Here is a 21371-nt window from a genome sequence, read left to right as displayed (position 1 = left end):
AAGGACAGGTGGATAAACAGGTTAAAGTCAAGCCCTGCATGTTTTTGGAATGTAAGCCTACATTGAACACATTGGCTGCTACTGTAGGCTGAAAAATAGAACAGCTATTTCCATGTTAAAATGTTATTGGATGCATTTTCTCCATTGTTTTTGATGGTAGGCCCCTATGTTAGGCCTACATTACAATCAAATTGCCACAGTAGCCTACTTGACCACTGTTAAAACTAACTTAAAGCGGGTACAGCCTCAGTATTCACAGTGAACGTGTGCCGGAAGTTTGCACTCAGCAGACCTGAAATTTGCTCAGTGATGAAAACAATTAAAGGGAACATTGCTTCAGGGCATTTCTATTGAACTAAACTAACTCACCTCTGGCCTCATAGCTGAAATACTGGCCTTTCTTAGTTAGCCAGCTGACCGAAACCTTACCTTGGGGAGGTGGCAGGCATTGTGTGTGGGGTGGTCGGGGGGTTGCGTGAGGGAGATTTGGGCTGTGTTTACAAAGTGTTTACGAGCAACATTACTACACCAAATATGTTCTCTACATCCTCTTCTCCCTGTTACGCAATAATTATGGAAAAGTACCCATCCCATGTCCAAGTGTACTTAAGGTTTTATTAATAGTAACTATTAATAACCAATGTATTACCTATTCGTTCTAATTTCTAACAACCAATAAATGGCACACTCACGTATAGTTGTACATTTGAATAAATTCTATAATCCTCTGTGCATGTTCAGTAAACCCAAAACATGTCATAAAGAAAATGAGCACTTCTGGAACCAGTTAGAGTGTGGAGCTTCACCAAGGTTTATTTACATGCGCACCATTTGTTATACAAACTAGATTACAATTCAAAATGGAATACACAGGAAAAATACCCACTAACATCAACATCGTCGAGAAGAAGCGAGTGTACTACAGGGGTCAAAGAGCAGCGGTCATAGGTGACTGCATGGCAGGTGAGGGGCGGGGCTAATGATGTGCAGAAGGTTCTAGGATCAAGAAGAGCTTAGAAGAACGGGGGGCTTGTGTCATGACTGAAAGAGTAACTAGTGGCACTTCTGTCTTTTTATTCCGGACATGGGGGTAATTATCATTATCTTTAATCTTTCTTTAACTAGGCAAGTCAGTTAAAAACAAATTCTTATTTACAATGACGGCCTACCCCGGCCAAACGCGGATGCCGCTCCATGCGACTCCCAATCACGGCAGGATGTGATACAGCCTGGTAATACTGGGTTTGGATGGCATGTGCCATCATTATGGGGCTAAACGCAGTAGCAAAGAATGCATTTGTGGAACATCTGTTCTGGGCTGACTGGGTTCTTTCTCCCCTTCTCTGTCTGTCTGTACACGATAACACAGGGGCATTTCTATAAGGGTTAAGGTGCAGTGAGGAGTCATAGAAGTTCTAGGTTTGTTGGAAGTCACAGGTTCCAGAAAACAATGTGGTTAGAAGATTTTAAGTTTAGGGGGATCTACTCAGACTCATAGAGATTCTCCCCATACTGAGAGAGCTGAGTGCACCACTGGTGTAGAACTTCAGTGAAGGGGTGGGGGCTGTAAAGAAGCAGTTAGGGGTTGGGGGGTCATGCACCAAATTTCAGGTAGCACTGCTACAGTAGATCACCTACCCAGTCATGCACAAACACTCCCCTGCCTCAGCCTCCGGGTGACGGACATACATACACACGTTGGTTTGTTTGTACACTATTTTACAGGAGAGACAGGCCAGGGCAACTCTCTGAGTAACTACCCCAGACACAGAAGGGGTACCAGCGGCCCAGATGCTGCTACAATAATGGTTTCCTGGTTCTCTATCTGGTTCAACAAAAGCATTGCTAATACTAGCGTAGTGTCTTCCCTCCCACCCGGCAAGTAATGTAAAGTTCTTTCTTCAACTCTACCTTCCGAGGCATCACAAAAAACCAAGGGCCAAGTACTACATGAGTATATAAGGACATAAACTGAGCATATAGATGCATTTCACACAATTCATAATGCATAATACAGTACATGCATACAGAGGGGGTGCTGTATGCGCCATGAAGGATAACGAAGGATAACATATCCTTGTGAGATAAAATCAAAAATGTAGATAAAAGTCTACAGTCACACACACACGAACACACACTCAGGTGTTACAGGAGAGACCTGTAGGAGCACCAGGTGTGTCTGTGAGGGGTGTGGGTGTGCGCGCATCATGAACTCCACATGAGAAGAAAAAACTACGATGACAAAAAAATGAAATGACAGGACCAAGTGAAGATTTTCCTCTTCCTCTTGAAAGGTCATAGTTCACAGGTTACAGGTTCACGACACAAGCAGTACATTTTGCCAACAAAGGACATGTTGTTGCGTGTCCTACCATGTGACCTGGGGTAATGTTAGGCATGGGCTAGCTCCCTCTTCCCCCTGAGTGATGGTATATGCAGATAATAACATGCCCCTCATGCCCACAACGAAACAACAAGCAGAGCTAAAACACATATCCCTGCTCTTATTTTTCGCTATGTGTGTGTGTTGTGAATTTGGCTGCCAGCATCACCTACATGTACATGTTTCAAGTAATTTGGCAATATACACAGATAGCTTATTGTTTTGCTCAATAAAAACAAAATGGCTGCCAGAGGGGGTGGAGCCTGACTGTACAACCTCCTGGCCTCTCAGCGCCACCCTGCTGTTGCTACTTCTACGGCTACGACTCAGCAGGCCGCGTAGGTAAAACGCACGGATCGCTAGGGCCTGGACCCAAACACTGTGTACATCATAGCACCTGTTATGGTGTGTAAATGTACACAACGCAAGAACATAGGTATTCATTTTGGCTACATATGCTGTACTACACGTCCTAGATGCAACCTTCCAATTAGCTAAGAAATAACTGCTAAACTCCCCCCTCCTCCTCGGCTCCTCCTTTAACTTGAAGGTTCCACTGCAGTGTACTTTACATAGATCCATGACAGATTACTCTTTTTTTTTCTCCTTTTTTTTTTGTTACAGTTACAGTCAAAGTCAGAAGTTTACATACACTTAGATTGGAGTCATTTAAACTCGTTTTTCAACCACTCCACAAATGTCTTGTTAACAAACTATAGTTTTGGCAAGTCGGTTAGGACATCTACTTTGTGCATGACACAAGTTATTTTTCCAACAATTGTTTACAGACAAATTATTCCACTTATAACTCACTGTATCACAATTCCAGTGGGTCAGAAGTGTACATACACTAAGTTGACTGTGCCTTTAAACAGCTTGGAAAATTCCAGAAAATTATGTCATGGCTTTAGAAGCTTCTGATAGGCTAATTGACATCATTTGAGTCAATTGGAGGTGTACCTGTGGATGTATTTCAAGGCCTTCCTTCAAACTCAGTTCATCTTTGCTTGACATCATGGGAAAATCAAAAGAAATCAGCCAAGACCTCAGAAAAATAATTGTAGACCTCCACAACTCTGGTTCATCCTTGGGAGCAATTTCCAAACGCCTCAAGGTACCACGTTCATCTGTACAAACAATAGTACGCAAGTATAAACACCATGGGACCACGCAGCCGTCATACCGATCAGGAAGGAGACGCGTTAGAGATGAACACGTACTTTGGTGTGAAAAGTGCAAATCAATCCCAGAACAACAGCAAAGGACCTTGTAAAGATGCTGGAGGAAACAGGTACAAAAGTATCTATATCCACAGTAAAACAAGTCCTATATCGACATAACCTGAAAGGCCGCTCAGAAAGGAAGAAGGCACTGCTCCAAAACCGCCATAAAAAAGCCAGACTACGGTTTGCAACTGCACATGGGGACGAAGATCATACTTTTTGGAGAAATGTCCTCTGGTCTGATGAAACAAAAATAGAACTGTTTGGTCATAATGACCATCGTTATGTTTGGAGGAAAAGGGGGGGGGGCTTGCAAGCCGAAGAACAACATCCCAACCGTGAAGCACGGGGGTGGCAGCATCATGTTGTGGGGGTGCTTTGCTGCAGGAGGGACTGGTGCACTTCACAAAATAGATGGTATCATGAGGAGGTAAAATTATGTGGATATATTGAAGCAACATCTTAAGACATCAGTCAGGAAGTTTAAGCTTGGTCGCAAATGGGTCTTCCAAATGGACAATGACTCCAAGTTGTGACAAAATGGCTTAAGGACTACAAAGTCAAGGTATTGGAGTGGCCATCACAAAACCCTGACCTCAATCCTATATGTGGGCAGACTGAAAAAACGTGTGTGAGCAAGGAGGCCTACAAACCTGACTCAGTTACACCAGCTCTGTCAGGAGGAATGGGCCAAAATTCACCCAACTTATTGTGAGAAGCTTGTGGAAGGCTACCCGAAACATTTGACCCAAGTTAAAAAATTTAAAGGCAATGCTACCAAATACTAATTGAGTTTAAGTAAGTTTCTGACCCACTGGGAAAGTGATGAAAGAAAATAAAAGCTGAAATAAATCATTCTCTCTACTATTATTCTGACATTTCACATTCTTAAAATACAGTGGTGATCCTAACTGACCTAAGACAGGGAATGTTTACTCAGATTAAATGTCAGGAATTGTGAAGAACTGAGTTTAAATGTATTTGCCTAAGGTGTCTGTAAACTTCCGACTTCAACTGTAGATACACACAAACGATACCAATCTCTCTGTATAGTATTTGGCTAAGGATAATTGTACATCATTATTATAAGTAATTTTAAAACTGGGACTAATCAAACTCATGTAAAATGAAAACAACAAAACCTGAAGTGCATGGCGTTATGTTTGTCACCATCACTCCTAAGGGGCTATGGAGTCTTGTCATTTTGGGAGGTGTGTGTGTGTGTGTAACGTGTGTGTGTTGTCGCTATTCTAAATGCAGATATTGTCTCCTTCCTTCAATTGAATCAATACTTTTTTTTACACAAACATGTGTGGTGCAGATACAGTGATGATGATAAAACAGGAATTTAAAACAAACATTAAACATTTAAAATCACTGAGTGAAAACAGAGGGAAGATTTTCAAGATAACTCACCCCAGAAACTACTATATTAGATTTCACACAACATTACTTTTGTTTTTGTTTATCTTTTGTCATTTTTCGAACAGGAATTACTTCACTGTACATTACAACCTTGCTTGCCACATGTCCTGGTTTCCCATCCCAAAACCCCTTCAGATAAACAAAACACAGTCTCTCTCTCTCTCTGAAATCTTTACAATTCATTTTGACCTGACTGGTATTTTCTCAAAGGAAGATTGCATAATTCTGAGATGAGCTTGTCGTGACGATTTCACATAGTTTTTTTTATTTATTTATTTGTTTTGCAGGAGGCTTTGAGTAACTGACAGTAGAGTCTTGAGTCTGTGTCTTTGAAATCATTCATGGTTGGTCAGAGTGGGAGCAAAGTTAGGTTTCTCTAGAGGAGGTCTTGTGTAAACAGAGGGGTTTTTATTCCACGTTGTGCTGATGGCAGGTTTGGCAAAAAGGACATTTTGTGTCTGATCTTCTCATGCTTTACAGTTGGGACCTGGAGAGAGGGAGATATGGGAAATTACATCAGATCTGAGTGAATGGGATTCATTTATAATCATAATTCAATATCAGATTATTACCCAGCAAAAATGTCCAAATTGGCACTATGTGGGCCCAAATATTGGCCCCATGTAAATTTCTTGTGGACATACTATGTTAACATAAATGGTACCGTAGATAAAGTGTGGTGTAAAGAGAGAGAGTGGAGCTTTTTGTTCCAGTTCTGATACTTGTTCTTGTGATCTCTTCTCTTAACACGTATGGACCCAGAACTTAATTGAGTGTCTGACCAATTACGCAAGACTTCCCACATTGGGCCAATGAGCCTTTGCTCATCGGCTCCATGTTGGCCCCCAAGGTATTTTCCCAGTGAGGCCCAAGGTGGGTGGCCCATATCTGGTGAAGGCACCCCTCACTTTGCCTGAAGTAAGCCCATCTCTTCCCAGAAAACATGTCTAAATTGGCACTACGTGGGCCCAATGCAGGCATAAATATTGGACTGCCGATGCACTTATTCTATTTAAAAGGGATTTATTAAATTATTATTTATTTATTACAATTTAATAACTGTGTGGGCTAGCCACCTGTGTGGGCTAGCCTGTGTTGGGCTGGTGTAGGCTAGCCCATGTAGGGCTGGTGTGGGCTAGCCCATGTTGGGTTTGGTGAGGGCTGGCCCGTGTTGGGCTGGTGTAGGCTAGCCTGTGTTGGGCTGGTGTGGGCATTGTGTGGTTTAGCCTGTTCCCACCTTGCCCACCGAATACACTGGGTCAATGGGGTGGTTTTTTGCTGGGTCGTAGCTGAAACAGTAATCCAAGCGACACAGTCCAAAATTACTTTCAAGAAGGAACATGACAAATCGATAAACATGCTTTCACTATTCTCTGCTAGACAGCTAAAAACAGACATAAAATCACATATTCTCTCTCTCTGGCACGAATGGCAGTCCCAGATGTACACAGACAGTGACATGGACTCTGACCTGCTCCGCCACCTCCAGAGCGAGTCCTCTCTCTCAGCCAGGGACCCAGTTCTGAGGTCCCTGCTTGGTGCTGGTGAAGCTGCCAAGGTTGGCTCCGTTCAGGTTGGCCAGAGACTCAAAGTTAAAGTCCAGGCCATCTGCGTCCATCAGCTCGTTTCTGATGATGGACTCCATGTCACACTCCAGGCTCCCATTAAACATGTCCAAGTCCAGGTCAGTGGGAAAGCGGTCGGGGCCTAGCGAGCAGATCCCACCACTGCCACCAGCGCTCCCGTTCAGGAAGAGAGACGAATCAATCTGCATCATAGAGGAGCCGTTGGATCCAAGTCTCAGTGGAGAATGCAGGAGCTGCTGCTTGATGTTGGCCTCGTTGTTCAGGCTCAGACCCCCGTTCAGGGTCCTCAGGGAGCCCTGGTTGTGGTTGTGGGGGTGCAAGAGACCTCCCTGCCCTCCCTGTCCAGCAACCGTGGTCCCAAAGGTCATCATGGGGTCGCTGCAGAGCATGAGGCCTCGCCGGGAGTTCTGGGAGATGACGGCGGCGGCGCTGGCCTGTGACATCAGCGGATCGGACTGGGTCATCATGACGTCGCTGTGGCTGTGGCCCTCTGAGTTGAGAAGGTCCTGCAAGGTCTGGCTGCCGAAGTGGGAGATGCAGGAGAAGGACGTCTGCTTATTCTCCTGGATGGTCTGCATGGGGGCAGGCCGCAGAGAGGAACCCGCTGCGAGAGGCCCGAAGATGGAATTATTGTAGCCGCCGCTGCTTGCACCATTAGAGGGGGATGCAGCGGAGGGAGAGGCGGCTAAGGAGGTGGAACCCAGCCCGGCAGGCTTGGAGCCAAAGCTGAACCCGGTGGATCCTCTCTGGGCGGTCGGTCCGGTTGGGTTGGGGGCCAGAGTAATGTTATCCAGCAGCTCATCCATCAGGGCATCCGCCAGCCCGTCGTTCAGGTTCATGGTTCCTGCCAGGTCTGCCAAACGAGGCAGCTCTGCGGGCACTGCCTTCCCATTGGGCGTGGGGGGGTTCCCGGGCGACAGCGCCCTGCCAGGGCTGGAGTATAGCATGGGCGACAGCGGCGGTTCATCGTCCGGCACCTCGTCCAACTCTGGGTTGGCCAGGATGGGCGAGAGGCGCCCGCTCAGCGTGCTGGCGTTGGAGTTGGTGCGTGAGCGGAAGTCTGTCCAGGCATCCAGGTCCTCACTGCTCCGTGATGTGGGGCTGCCCGGCCACTTGGAAAGCCCTGAGGGGCTGTCTCCGCTCCCCTCGCCTGCCGCCACTGCCTGCAGGGCCGCCTTCTTCTTGGCTGCGCGGCCGCGGGCAGACTTGGTGTATTTGTTGCTGTTGTCCATGGAGACAGCACGGCGCCGGGGGGCCTTCCCACCTTTTCCTCCCTCCGGATTTATCATCCACCAGGAACTCTTTCCCGTTCCCTCGTTCTGGACACGGATGAAACGACTGTGGAGGGAGAGGTTGTGCCGGATGGAGTTCTGTCAGAGAGATAGAAAAGAGAGAGAGAGAGAGAGAGAGAGAGAGTGTTAGAGCGTCCACTACAGTGCTCAAAATCATTGAAAAGTAATTAAGCAAACAATGCATGTAATCAGTATTGAGTATTCATATTCTTTTTCATTTTCCAATCAATGATCGTATGAATCATGTTCACTAAGTCCAGGAACATTGATTTATAAACCACCCATTGAGTTTGTACTCAATGTTCTTTGAGACTAGCGCTGCTAGAGGAATAAAGCGTTGACTGTTCATTCCCTGCTGAATGGAACGCCACAGATAGCAACACATGAATAACATGCAGCAACAATTAGCGTTGATGTTCCTATTGCTCCCATTGTAGTGTGTGTGTGACTTAGTGTGCTCTATCATTAATCCTACACACACACACAAAAGGGACCCCCGCCACGACATTACATAACAGGCAGGTTTTGAAGTGTGTGTGCGTACTTGGCAGGGGGATTGTGAGTCATCGCTGGTGTGTATTGATCTGAGACAGGCTCCTTCATGTTCAGAACAGAGTTGCGAGACACACAGCAGGTTGTGCTTATTCACCATCAAATACTCAAACAGTTTGTTTTTATAGCAGGGATAAGCCTACATCAGGGATGGGCAACTGGCACCCTGTGGACCAATAAAAAAAATAATTATAATAATTTTAATAACTCAGGGAACTCAGTCGGGGTCTCAACTTACTGTTGAGAGTTAGAATAATATAATACACAAGGTGCAATTTCTAAATGTGGCCGTGCATCAGCAGTCACTTAATTAGCCCATATCAGCTAATTGGTAAGTTAGTCTAGCGGCCAGCTATCTAATCTTACAGTAAGGATGGTCGATTTATCGACCACGGTGGGGCCCATTGATCATCAGCTATCATATTAAAAACGGCAAACATTTTCCTCCACCCTATGGCAAAATATGTAGAATTGCAGGAAATTAGCTGTAAAACGGCAACATTTTCTCTCCACCCCATGGCAAAATGAGTAGAATTACATGAAATGAACTTTAAAAATGTAAATGTTCTTTGCTGTCATGAGGGGGGGGCCGCTAAAATGTTTTGCTCACAAGATTATAATTTCATAATGGTACCAGTACAATTAAAGGAACTGTAATACCATACCACTCACAGCATCCACATGTCCATCGCGCCACACACACACACACACAAGATAACACCCATCTATCCGTGGCCATGTGGATGCTTCAGCTGACATGCTTTCATATACAGTACCATGGCCCGTTTATGATGGAGTAATGAACACACACTCTCTAACCTCACATATCATCACCGGACAAGGGAAGACTGTGCAAGAACAAAGCTCCAGACTCTACTGGTCTATTGGTTACATCCTCTACACACAGGATGAATGGACGTAACTACTTAATGGTGTGTGTTATGTGTGGCTTACACATAGAGTGATGGCTCTGCGTGGTTACTCCACAAACAGTACGTTTTATACCAAACATGTTTCAACACACAAAAATCGAGGTCATTTTACTGATTATAAATAGGGAAGGTGACCCAAAAGAACTGAACACATTGAGGTACTGCAATGGAAATTCATCCATGCCTCTTTCCAGTTTCTTTCCAAACATATGGTTCTCTATGGGCCCTGAGAGAGACTGGGGTTTTGATATGTGACCCGTTTCAGGAAACTAGGCGTATCTCGCAAGTCACGACTTCACAGGAGAGCCATTTGAACGTTTACATTTTATTTTTAAATCAAAGTGCGTTTTTTTTGTGGCAGAAATGCCTTTTGGAACATGTGAACTTTCATGTGCCTTAATAACAAACTTGTATGCCATCTGTAAATACGAATACAATTGTTAAATTACGAGTGTAGTTAGTTTAGCCACAGAAAAATCCTGCAACGTTCCCGCTAGCCATGATTGGCTGAGATAATGAGTGGGCTGGACATGCCAAGAGAGGAGTTCAGATTGGTCTGCCATATAGCAGGTTCTGTCTATGTGAGCTCGTCAGTCTGTGTTGGTAATCCTGTCGAACACAGCTTTTTAAAACATGTATAGTGTAGTGGAGCTGCATGAGTGTTGCTCTCCACTTTCTGGAGGATTGAGTTTCGAAATCTATGGAATTTGAGTATGATAGCTAAAGAGATGGAGAAAACAACTGTCTCCGGATTACATCTTCAAACTAAGGGCAACCGTGACATGGCTTCCGTGACAGGGAGACGCGTCCATCATGCATGATGATGTATACGGGTAAGATAGCTAGCTACAGTTACGTTTATGACGTTATTATTCGTATCCCAGAACCGTTTGCTTTGCTAGTTAGAGCCTAATGTTAGCTAGCTACATGTCTTAAGCTAAAGTGTACAACACTCGTTGAATATGGCCGGTGTCAGTAAATGTCGGCAAAAAAGCATAATGAAATTGTTGCCAGCAGAGCTCGTCAGGCTGTTTTCATGTTATCCAGAGGTAAACAAATCATCGGTCAGAGCGGCAAGTGTGCGCTCCGAGAGCGAAACGAGATGGGTGGATCTAAAGCTTAAAAGGGTGTGAACGATGCTGAATGGGTGTAGACAAAGAAGAGCTCTTCACTAGATACCTGTCACATTCCTGACCTGTTTTCTGTTGTTTGGTATGTGTTTAATTGGTCAGGGCGTGAGTTTGGGTGGGTAGTCTATGTTATGTGTTTTCTATGTTGGGTTAATGGGTTGCCTGGTATGGCTCTCAATTAGAGGCAGGTGGTTTTCATTTCCTCTGATTGAGAGTCATATTAAGGTAGGTTGTTCTCACTGTTTGTTGGTGGGTGATTGTTCCTGTGTCTGTGTAATCCACATGGGACTGTTTCGTTTGTTCGTTCGTTTTAGGTAGTCTGTTCCTGTTCTTGCGTCCTTCGTCTATATGTAAGTTCGTTTGTTTCAGGTCTGTTGCCTTTGTTTATTGTTTTGTAGTTTGTTCTAGTGTTTTGTCAGTGTTTTCGTCTGTTCAATTAAAGTCAGTATGTATTCATCACCCGCTGCGCCTTGGTCCGTTAATACACCACCAGACGAACGTTACAATACCAAAACATTCATAGGCCATTTTCTCAAAAGTGAGTTTACAAGTTTATCAATTTCAAAGCAGAATTACTTTCCCATTGTTCCTCAAAAATGCAATGCAAAATATACAATTTGTTAGCCGTGAGTCTCTACTTTTATCCAATGTAGAAAATATTTCAAATTTTGCTACATAATACCGAATCTAGGTGGTGAGTCACATATATCCATAGATATGAACAACCTAAACACCATCCAAAACATACATTTCTTTCATATTATATCTTTGCATGTTTTTTCTCTGCCCCAAAACAGAATAGATTATTGGGTATGAAATCTGAGCGAGCCAAAGTCGTTTTTTTTTTTTGTGGGAATCCAAATATTGTTTCCCCCAACCAATCTCCTCTTTCCCTTCCTCTCTTACCGTACACTGACAATGTGGATTGGATTGTTATTCTGTTCGGGAAAATGTGTAACGTTGTGTGTAACGTTGCCTTTGAGAGTTGTGTGTGAGGGCAATAGCGGTACTGAGTGTGCTTTAAATGCCAGGATGTCACATTCATTTCGGCTTTTCATCTAGTAGAATGCATTGCACACTATTGAGGGAGAGAATTGTCTTTTCACACCAACCGTGTTTTTGACAAACGAACGAATAGCAGGGAACGAGCACGATTGCGCATTAGATGACGCCTTCTCAGTATGGATGAGTGGCATGTTGACATTTGTTGCTTACTGCATACATTTTTGCTAAACGGTAAGTTCTCAATAGTATGTACTGTTAGTACACAGTATGTTGTTTTACTAAGTCGTAGGCAATACTTTGGCCACGGTGTGTATATGTGCGTGTAGGTCTGTCCTATGAAGTAAGATGAGGAGAGATACCAAGAAACCAGTGTTTACAGCCAGCCAGCCAGCCAGGCAGCATCTCCAGAGGCATGACGTAAGGCTGCTTAATTACAGCAGCTAAAAACAAACAGCCCCAGAACCTACACACTCCCACACTAACTGTTTACAGCTGCTACGAGCTAAATGAATGAAGGAAGAACGCTTAAAGAATTCTTGAAATAACTAGATACATCAAATTATAAAGAGGGTGGGGGTGTGAGCAGAGAGGGGGGATAACATCTATGGAGGGAGCGAGAGGGAGAGGGAGCAAGTGAGGGAAGAAAAGAGAGGGAACAGAGTGAATGGAATCTCTGAGGTTCTCTCCCCCTGTAAACATATATCTGCCAGCTCCTGACACTTAATACATTCTCACTCCTTCTCTCCCAACACTGGAACTCTTTAATATGTCCTCTATTCCCCCCCTCTCTTTTCTGTACCACTAAAAAGTAATTGTTAAGAGAGGGTGTAATGTGTGTATGTAAGTGTGTGGTTTGTGTGTGTGTCTGTGTGCTTGCGACACTGCAGTGAGAGTACAGTATACTCACTACACTTGGTCCTCTGGGTTATTCCCAAAGACCATTAAGAAAAATGAGACAGTAGCTCTGATTCATATCTCTCTAACTCTTTGTCTCTCTCTCTCTCTCTCTTATACACACACACACACACACACACACACACACACACACACACACACACACACACACACACACACACACACACACACACACACACACACACCTAAACTAACTACACAAATACACCCTTTATCCCTACTACTGGCAAGACGCATAAATACAATGTATGACTGCACATGTATACACAATGCTAACAAACGCTCATGGCCTTGAACACACACACAGCTCTCTACATCTCCTCAGTTGTCATCTCGTCCCAGGGATAGCTACACTGTTATTCCTCTCCTTCCATGCCTGCGCCGTAGCTAATGTTGAACTGACAGATTGTTATGTATGTATGTATGTATGTATGTATGTATGTAATGTATGTGGACACCAGCTGCAGCCAGAGCACAGAGGACTTTTTGTCCATCAGCAACATGTGGGAACAATTCATCACTGTCAGCAACTACGATAGGAATCTACACACACACACACACACACACACACACACACACACACACACACACACACACACACACACACACACACACACACACACACACACACACACACACACACACACACACACACACACACACACACACACACCATTTTTAAGAGGCTTGTATGAGATAGAGATATTCTAGTAATACTGAGCTCTACAGTATCTACCACTAGGAGTTGTTCAAGTTGGTTTCATCACCCAGCTAAGCCTCATATATCACTGTGGTCTGACAGGATAGCCTGGGTCATTCTGGCCTCATCTGTAACTTGGAAGAAAAGGATGAGCGGTCTGTCCTGTCCTAAATGTCTCTGCCGGCCTCCAATCTCTCTACACCTCCCCGCCTATCCACTATTCTAACCCCCCCCCCCCACCTTCCCTTCTCCTCCCCTGCTTTACTGGTTCAAGCCAAGCCTGAACCATGCCTTCAGCCACAGGGGGTAGTGCTATCTCTTTCCTAAAAGACCTGCCCTACCCTCCGAGGTTATCTAACACATGCACACACACACACAGACCGAGAGCTCTTCACACCCTGTATGACAGGAAGTGTCCAGGTTGTGAGGTGAACATCAGGCTGGGAGGCTGGGCGGGGTCAAAGGTGAGAGTGCACTGAGGTCGTTGGTAGCTCCTCTTACACCATTACTCCGCCTCCAGACCTGCTCTGTCAGCACTGATTGCTTGGGTTCAGTGATCTGAGCCACAGACAGACAGACAGACAGACAGACAGACAGACAGACAGACAGACAGACACTCCCATGTAAACCATATCTAATCTGAGTCTTATGTCAACATTGACCACCGTTGGGGCAAACACACATACTGTACTTAAGTAATAAAACGATATCAATCACTCTACAGTCGTGACCAAACGTTTTGAGAATGACCCAAATATAAATTTTCACAAAGTCTGCTGCCTCAGTTTGTATGATGACAATTTGCAAATACGCCAGAATGTTATGAAGAGTGATCAGATGAATTGCAATTAATTGCAAAGTCCCTCTTTGCCATGCAAATGAACTGAATCCCACAAAAACATTTCCACTGAATTTCAGCCCTGCCACAAAAGGACCAGCTGATATCATGTCAGTGATTCTCTCGTTAACACAGGTGTGAGTGTTGACGAGGACAAGGCTGGAGATCACTCTGTCAGGCTGATTGAGTTCGAATAACAGACTGGAAGCTTCAAAAGGAGGGTGGTGCTTGGAACCATTGTTCTTCCTCTGTCAACCATGGTTACCTGCAAGGTAACATGTGCCATCATCATTGCTTTGCACAAAAAAGGGCTTCACAGGCAAGGATATTGCTGCCTGTAAGATTGCACCTAAATCATCCATTTACCGGATCATCAAGAACTTCAAGGTGAGCGGATCAATTGTTGTGAAGAAGGCTTCAGGGCGCCCAAGAAAGTCCAGCAAGCGCCAGGACCGTCTCCTAAAGTTGATTCAGCTGTGGGATCGGGGCACCACCAGTACAGAGCTTGCTCAGGAATGGCAGCAGGCAGGTGTGAGTGCATCTGCACGCACAGTGAGGCGAAGACTTAGGGCAGCAAAGAAGCCACTTCTCTCCAGGAAAAACATCAGGGACAGACTGATATTCTGCAAAAGGTACAGGGATTGTACTGCTGAGGACTGGAGTAAAGTCATTTTCTCTGATGAATCCCCTTTCTGATTGTTTGGGGCATCCGGAAAAAGCTTGTCAGGAGAAGACAAGGTGAGCGCTAACATCAGTCCTGTGTCATGCCAACAGTAAAGCCTCCTGAGACCATTCATGTGTGGGGTTGCTTCTCAGCCAAGGGAGTGGGCTCACTCACAATTTTGCCTAAGAACACAACCATGAATAAAGAATGGTACCAACACATCCTCCGAGAGCAACTTCTCCCAACCATCCAGGAACAGTTTGGTGATGAACAATGCTTTTTCCAGCATGATGGAGCACCTTTCCATTTGGCAAAAGTGATAACTAAGTGGCTCGGGGAACAAAACATCGATATTTTGGTCCATGGCCAGGAAACTCCCCTGACCTTAATCCCATTGAGAACTTGTGGTCAATCCTCAAGAGGCGGGTGGACAAACAAAAACCCACCAATTCTGACAAACTCCAACCATTGATTATGCAAGAGTGGGCTGCCATCAATCAGGATGTGGCCCAGAAGTTAATTGACAGCATGCCAGGGTGGATTGCAGAGGTCTTGAAAAAGAAGGGTCAACACTGCAAATATTGACTCTTTGCATCAACTTTATGTAATTGTCAATAAAAAGCCTTTGACACTTATGAAATGTTTGTAATTATACTTCAGTATTCCATAGTAACATCTGATAAGAAGATCTAAAGACACTGAAGCAGCAAACTTTGTGGAAAATAATATCTGTGTCATTCTCAAAACGTTTGGCCACGACTGTATAAGGAGAGAGAGATGCAGGACTGGTCCTCTTAGGTCTGCAGGCTAATAACAAAAAGCGTCACCAACAACAGGTAAAACACACACACACGATTCCTCACAAAGACCAGTCAAAGAAAAGCCCATGATTTGGGGGATTTTCACAAAATGTAATCCATATTATAGTCCTTTGGAGGAAGGATTGTTGACATATATTTGACATTTGTATCTAAAAGAGTTTTCCAAAAGAGGGATTAAGGAAAATAATGTTTGTGAGAGAGAGGAGAGATACATGCTTTTTATGAGTGTTTTATTGAATATTCTGGTGTATTTCCTATGTGTAATTTGTGTAATTGTAAGATGCAGGGCTCCCTTGCAGATGAGACCTTGGTCTCAATGGGACTCCTTGTTAAAGTAAAAGTAAATAATAATAACACAGAGGGAAGGTGCGAGAGAGACAAAAGAGGGAGAGGGGGCTAACCGTACGTTTTTGACATGATGTGGATTATACATAAACTACAGGCCAGGCGCTGATACAGAGGGCAGGAGAGTTAGGACAAAGTTATTTATATTGTAACCCTCCACGCACGCACGTACACACACACACACACACACACACACACACACACACACACACACACACACACACACACACACACACACACACACACACACACACACACACACACACACACACACACTACACACACACTACACACACACTACACACACACTACACACACACTACACACACTACTCCCAATTCCAGCTGCCCTGAGTTCTGGAGAGTGAAGAGAACATTCCATTCCATTCAACCAAATGTGCTCTTTCCCGGCCTGGGCTGGGCATCGCTCCACTTATTTGTGTGTGTTTAGGTTGTGCGTGTGTGTGTGTAAACTGGACAGGGAGGTCAGGAGGTCAGGATTGTGAAAGTGGTCACACTCCTCTATTCTGGCTTTCTCCTCATTTTCTCACTCTCGCTCGTTCTCTGTCTCTGCACATTACATTTGACTAATATACTACATTCACACAACAATAGTCCAACCCACAAATAAGCCCACACGATATAATGTACACATGAACAGGAAACTCTCAAATTGTCCACAGGTCTCTGTCACTCCAACAGGGTGGGCCCCTTTCTCTGTTCACAGTCCACAGGACATGATCCTTTAAGAATCATGGATCATTCTCCTGCCACTAAGAGGCCTGGCTAATGTGTGGGTCACACACAGGCATACATGCACACACACACCCACTCTCCCGCCATTCATCCCGCCCTGAGCTCAGTTTTACATAAGGCCACGTGCTCAAAGACCTCTGTGTTTACCCTCCGTTTCCTCCAATCAGGACTGCCCTGAGAGGGGGTGTTGCCTGATCAAGCCCACCTTATCTAACCAATCAGAGCCCTAAAAATCAGGCATGGTCTGTCACATTGTCCTGGTGGCCCTCCTGTAGGTCAGTGTGTTTCATGATCCCAGTCACCTCGTTGCTGAAAACGTGCTTGACTTATGCTGTGGTGAGTTACTGCACACACCCACACATCCATAAACAGAAATATCTACAGTGTGTGAATGTGTTCACAACATACACAGCACAGTAAACATACACAGGCCGTATGAAACAAAAAGCTCCCTTACTTTAGATCCCTTCTGTATAGCACAGAGTCTCAAATCTACCCAAAGCTGAGAGTCAGCTCCTCTACGCACGGTATCATGTGCGCTCATTAGTGTACGGTTCAGTATAGTTCACTACGGGACGTTACAGTTGGCCTTGCTGTGCTTTACCACCAGAGCTCCCGTACAGAACGTCCCACAGCCAAGGCCCTACCATGCTTGCCAAGAACACACACAAGCAAGCATGCACGCAAGGATGGACACACGCACGCACGCACACACACACACACACACACACACACACACACACACACACACACACACACACACACACACACACACACACACACACACACACACACACACACACACACACACACACACACACACACACACACACACACACACACACACACACACACACACACACACACACAAAGCCTGCAGATCACCTCCACAGATATAGAGAGGGAGAGAGAAAGAGAGAGGGGAGAGAGAGAGAGCAAAGCGAGAGAGGGGAGAGAAAGACAGACAAAGAGGCAGACCAACAGACACGTGCACCAAAGCAAACAGATGGCTTGCTTCAGATGTGGAAAGACTCGAACAAAGATATATGTATTCTGTCTCTGGAACAGTATGTCTCTATTATGAGGCTCATCCAACAGTTCTCTTAGCAAGATCTGCTCAGTGGCCATCCACAACTCCCACAGTGTTTAAATAAGTCAATATCGAGAGCGGTATTTAAAGCCTGTTAACCTCTGATGTGTGCAGGGTGTGCCACCTCCAGATCTAGCACCATGCCGTGAGCTGGTGGTGTGAGTATACAGCCTGTCCTGTTTACTAACCACCACACCATCTATTTCAACATTTCACATCTAAAAATAGAGAGCTCGATCAGATTGCAAGTCAGCCTGGGTAATCATGTGATGGTCCTGGCCTACGAGTGAACTAAGAACACACACACACACACGCACAGACTGAGACAGAGAACATACTGGTCTAGAGAGAGAATGATTAACTATGTGAATAAATGCAGTAACAAAAAGAATAGGGAAGTCCATCAGAGGCACGCCGTCACGGGAGCTTCGCACTGTAACCACACACACACACGCACGCACACACACTTGTAATGGGACTTTTCCACATGGATAGTTGATTAATGAGATCTGTGGAGCGTGTTTGTGTATGTGTGTGCTCTGCAGATTCAGAGAAGCATGATGCCTACATGACTACTCTCCCGTATGAGAGAGGGAGATGTAGATAGAGGGGAGAGAAGGAGAGCACTTCATATTAGGAGAGAAAGGGGGTGAGGTTTCTGAAAGGAAGGAGGGAGGGAGAGGAAGGGGAGAGAGAGGAAGTCCTACAGCACATCTCAGGGGGAGAGGGAGAGAAAAGAAGAGTAGGAGAGAGTTGTACAGTGTGTCTAGTCAGGAGAGAGGGCCTCTACCATTTGGAGGGAGAAAATGAAGGTGGAAGAATAGAGGGAGAAGTGAGGAGATGTAGTAGGGGTCAGAGGTCAAAGAAGCGAGTCAGTCTGTGGGAGGGGAGGTAGGATGTGTTTTTTTAATGTGTTTAGAAGTTTACTACCACTATAAACACTGCTCTGCCCTGGCTGTTTCACACATCTGTGTGCGCCCCCTCCCTAAATACCGACCACCCTCCTTTCCCCGTACCCCCGCAACGCTTCTGATTTCCTAACCGCTTCCCGAAAACGACAGCATTCCACCCCCCTCTGTGTCCTCTCATTTTTTTCAACCATTCCCGGATATTAGGCCTTGTTAATGCCATCTCCCCCACCCACACACACACCTACTACAACATACACAGCCACACACACACTTAAAGTATACAGCCTCAGTCACACACACACACACACACACACACACACACACACACACACACACACACACACACACACACACACACACACACACACACACACACACACACACACACACACACACACACACAGTTCAGCAACAGTGCCATTCTCTGACCCCCTCTCTGCGTTTCAGCACGTACTCTCCATTCATCTTCATTATGTCACCCTCCCTGATTTATCCCTCCCTGTGTGTGTGTTTGTGGTCTTGTTCTTCTATCCTTGTGGGGACCTGAAATCCCCAAAAGTCCCAACAGAGATAGTAAAACAAGGGAGAATTCTCTCTCGTGGGGCCATTCCCTTCCCCCACAAGGATAGAAAAACAAGTGTGTGTGACATTGAGGTGTTACGGACTCTTTGATCCTGTGTTTCCGTAACACACTCTCCTCTCACCTACATCAAGTGCTCTCTTTGTCCAGGTCAGATGGAAGGGTAGCAACAGCTGAAGAAGGTATGCTGATGTTTGGTGCAGTTCAATGACCTGTATAACCTCCAGTTAGCTAGTACTGGAGGCAGTAGGCCAAAACTCCTCAGTTTAGTTGTCTCTATTTAAAACATGAATAAATCTCTATGCACACCAGTATGTATTTGACTGGTGGTAAGTGTAGCTCCAGTGTGTAGGAGAATGCAGTCTTTGACATAACATGTAGTGTATGCGTTTGACTGGGAGCGGTGTAGTGTGTGTGTTTAGGGGCTTGGGGTGCGTTCCTCTGATGCTTTAGCCGTGCTGGAGGCTAGAGGACCAGCTCATCTGGTAGAGATTAGTCTGGGGGCCCCTAGCTAGCTTTCCTCCTGGGGCTCCGCTCTACTGTTACTGGGCCCGGTTCAGTCTAAAAACAGCCTGGACGTACAGAGTACACGAGCTACAGCAACACACACACAAATTGAGAGATATAGTGGGGCAAAAAAGTATTTAGTCAGCCACCAATTGTGCAAGTTCTCCCACTTAAAAAGATGAGAGAGGCCTGTAATTTTCATCATAGGTACATTTAAACTATGACAGACAAAATGAGAAAAAAAATCCAGAAAATCACATAGTAGGATTTTTAATGAATTTATTTGCAAATTATGGTGGAAAATAAGTATTTGGTCAATAACAAAAGTTTCTCAATACTTTGTTATATACCCTTTGTTGGCATTGACAGAGGTCAAAAATGTTCTGTAAGTCTTCACAAGGTTTTCACACACTGTTGCTGGTATTTTGGCCCATTCCTCCATGCAGATCTCCTCTAGAGCAGTGATGTTTTGGGGCTGTTGCTGGGCAACATGGACTTTCAACTCCCTCCAAAGATTTTCTATGGGGTTGAGATCTGGAGACTGGCTAGGCCACTCCAGGACCTTGAAATGCTTCTTACGAAACCACTCCTTCGTTGCCCGGGCGGTGTGTTTGGGATCATTGTCATGCTGAAAGACCCAGCCACGTTTCATCTTCAATGCCCTTGCTGATGGAAGGAGGTTTTCACTCAAAATCTCACGATACATGGCCCCATTCATTCTTTCCTTTACACGGATCAGTCGTCCTGGTCCCTTTGCAGAAAAACAGCCCCAAAGCATGATGTTTCCAACCCCATGCTTCACAGTAGGTATGGTGTTCTTTGGTTCTATTTTGATTTCATCTGACCATTTAACATTCTCCCAATCTTCTTCTGGATCTCCCAAATGCTCTCTAGCAAACTTCAGACGGGCCTGGACATGTACTGCCTTAAGCAGGGGACACGTCTGGCACTGCAGGATTTGAGTCCCTGGCGGCGTAGTGTGTTACTGATGGTAGGCTTTGTTACTTTGGTCCCAGCTCTCTGCAGGTCATTCACTAGGTCCCCCCGTGTGGTTCTGGGATTTTTGCTCACCGTTCTTGTGATCATTTTGACCCCACGGGGTGAGATCTTGCGTGGAGCCCCAGATCAAGGGGGATTATCAGTGGTCTTGTATGTCTTCCATTTCCTAATAATTGCTCCCACAGTTGATTTCTTCAAACCAAGCTGCTTACCTATTGCAGATTCAGTCTTCCCAGCCTGGTGCAGGTCTACAATTTTGTTTCTGGTGTCCTTTGACAGCTCTTTGGTCTTGGCCATAGTGGAGTTTGGAGTGTGACTGTTTGAGGTTGTGGACAGGTGTCTTTTATACTGATAACAAGTTCAAACAGGTGCCATTAATACAGGTAACGAGTGGAGGACAGAGGAGCCTCTTAAAGAAGGTATGTGAGAGCCAGAAATCTTGTTTGTTTGTAGGTGACCAAATACTTATTTTCCACCATAATTTGCAAATAAATTCATTAAAAATCCTACAATGTGATTTTCTGGATTTTCTCCCCTCATTTTGTCTGTCATAGTTGAAGTGTACCTATGATGAAATTTACAGGCCTCTCTCATCTTTTTAAGTGGGAGAACTTGCACAATTGGTGGCTGACTAAATACTTTTTTGCCCCACTATACGCACATCTTTTTCAGGAACATGGTAAAGACATTATATGAATGAGAGGTTAACCATAACAAA

General features: G+C 45.0%; 1 protein-coding gene across 1 annotated transcript in view; it reads right to left on the bottom strand.

Moving 5' to 3' along the window:
• Positions 1–787: 787 nt before the first annotated feature.
• The window catches only part of LOC129817143 (forkhead box protein O3-like), a 53610-nt gene continuing 33026 nt past the window's right edge, over positions 788–21371 (bottom strand). The window contains exons 2-3 of the mRNA XM_055872081.1: positions 6503–7987; positions 788–5518 (exon numbers count right to left, since the gene is read on the bottom strand). Of these exons, the coding sequence (XP_055728056.1) occupies positions 6536–7987 (1452 nt within the window). The 3' untranslated portion in view covers positions 788–5518; positions 6503–6535. The remainder of the gene's footprint in view (positions 5519–6502; positions 7988–21371) is intronic.

Source organism: Salvelinus fontinalis, chromosome 20 (genome assembly GCF_029448725.1).
Source record: "Salvelinus fontinalis isolate EN_2023a chromosome 20, ASM2944872v1, whole genome shotgun sequence".
Lineage (NCBI taxonomy): Eukaryota > Metazoa > Chordata > Actinopteri > Salmoniformes > Salmonidae > Salvelinus > Salvelinus fontinalis.
This window is presented reverse-complemented; position numbering and strand designations above follow the sequence as displayed.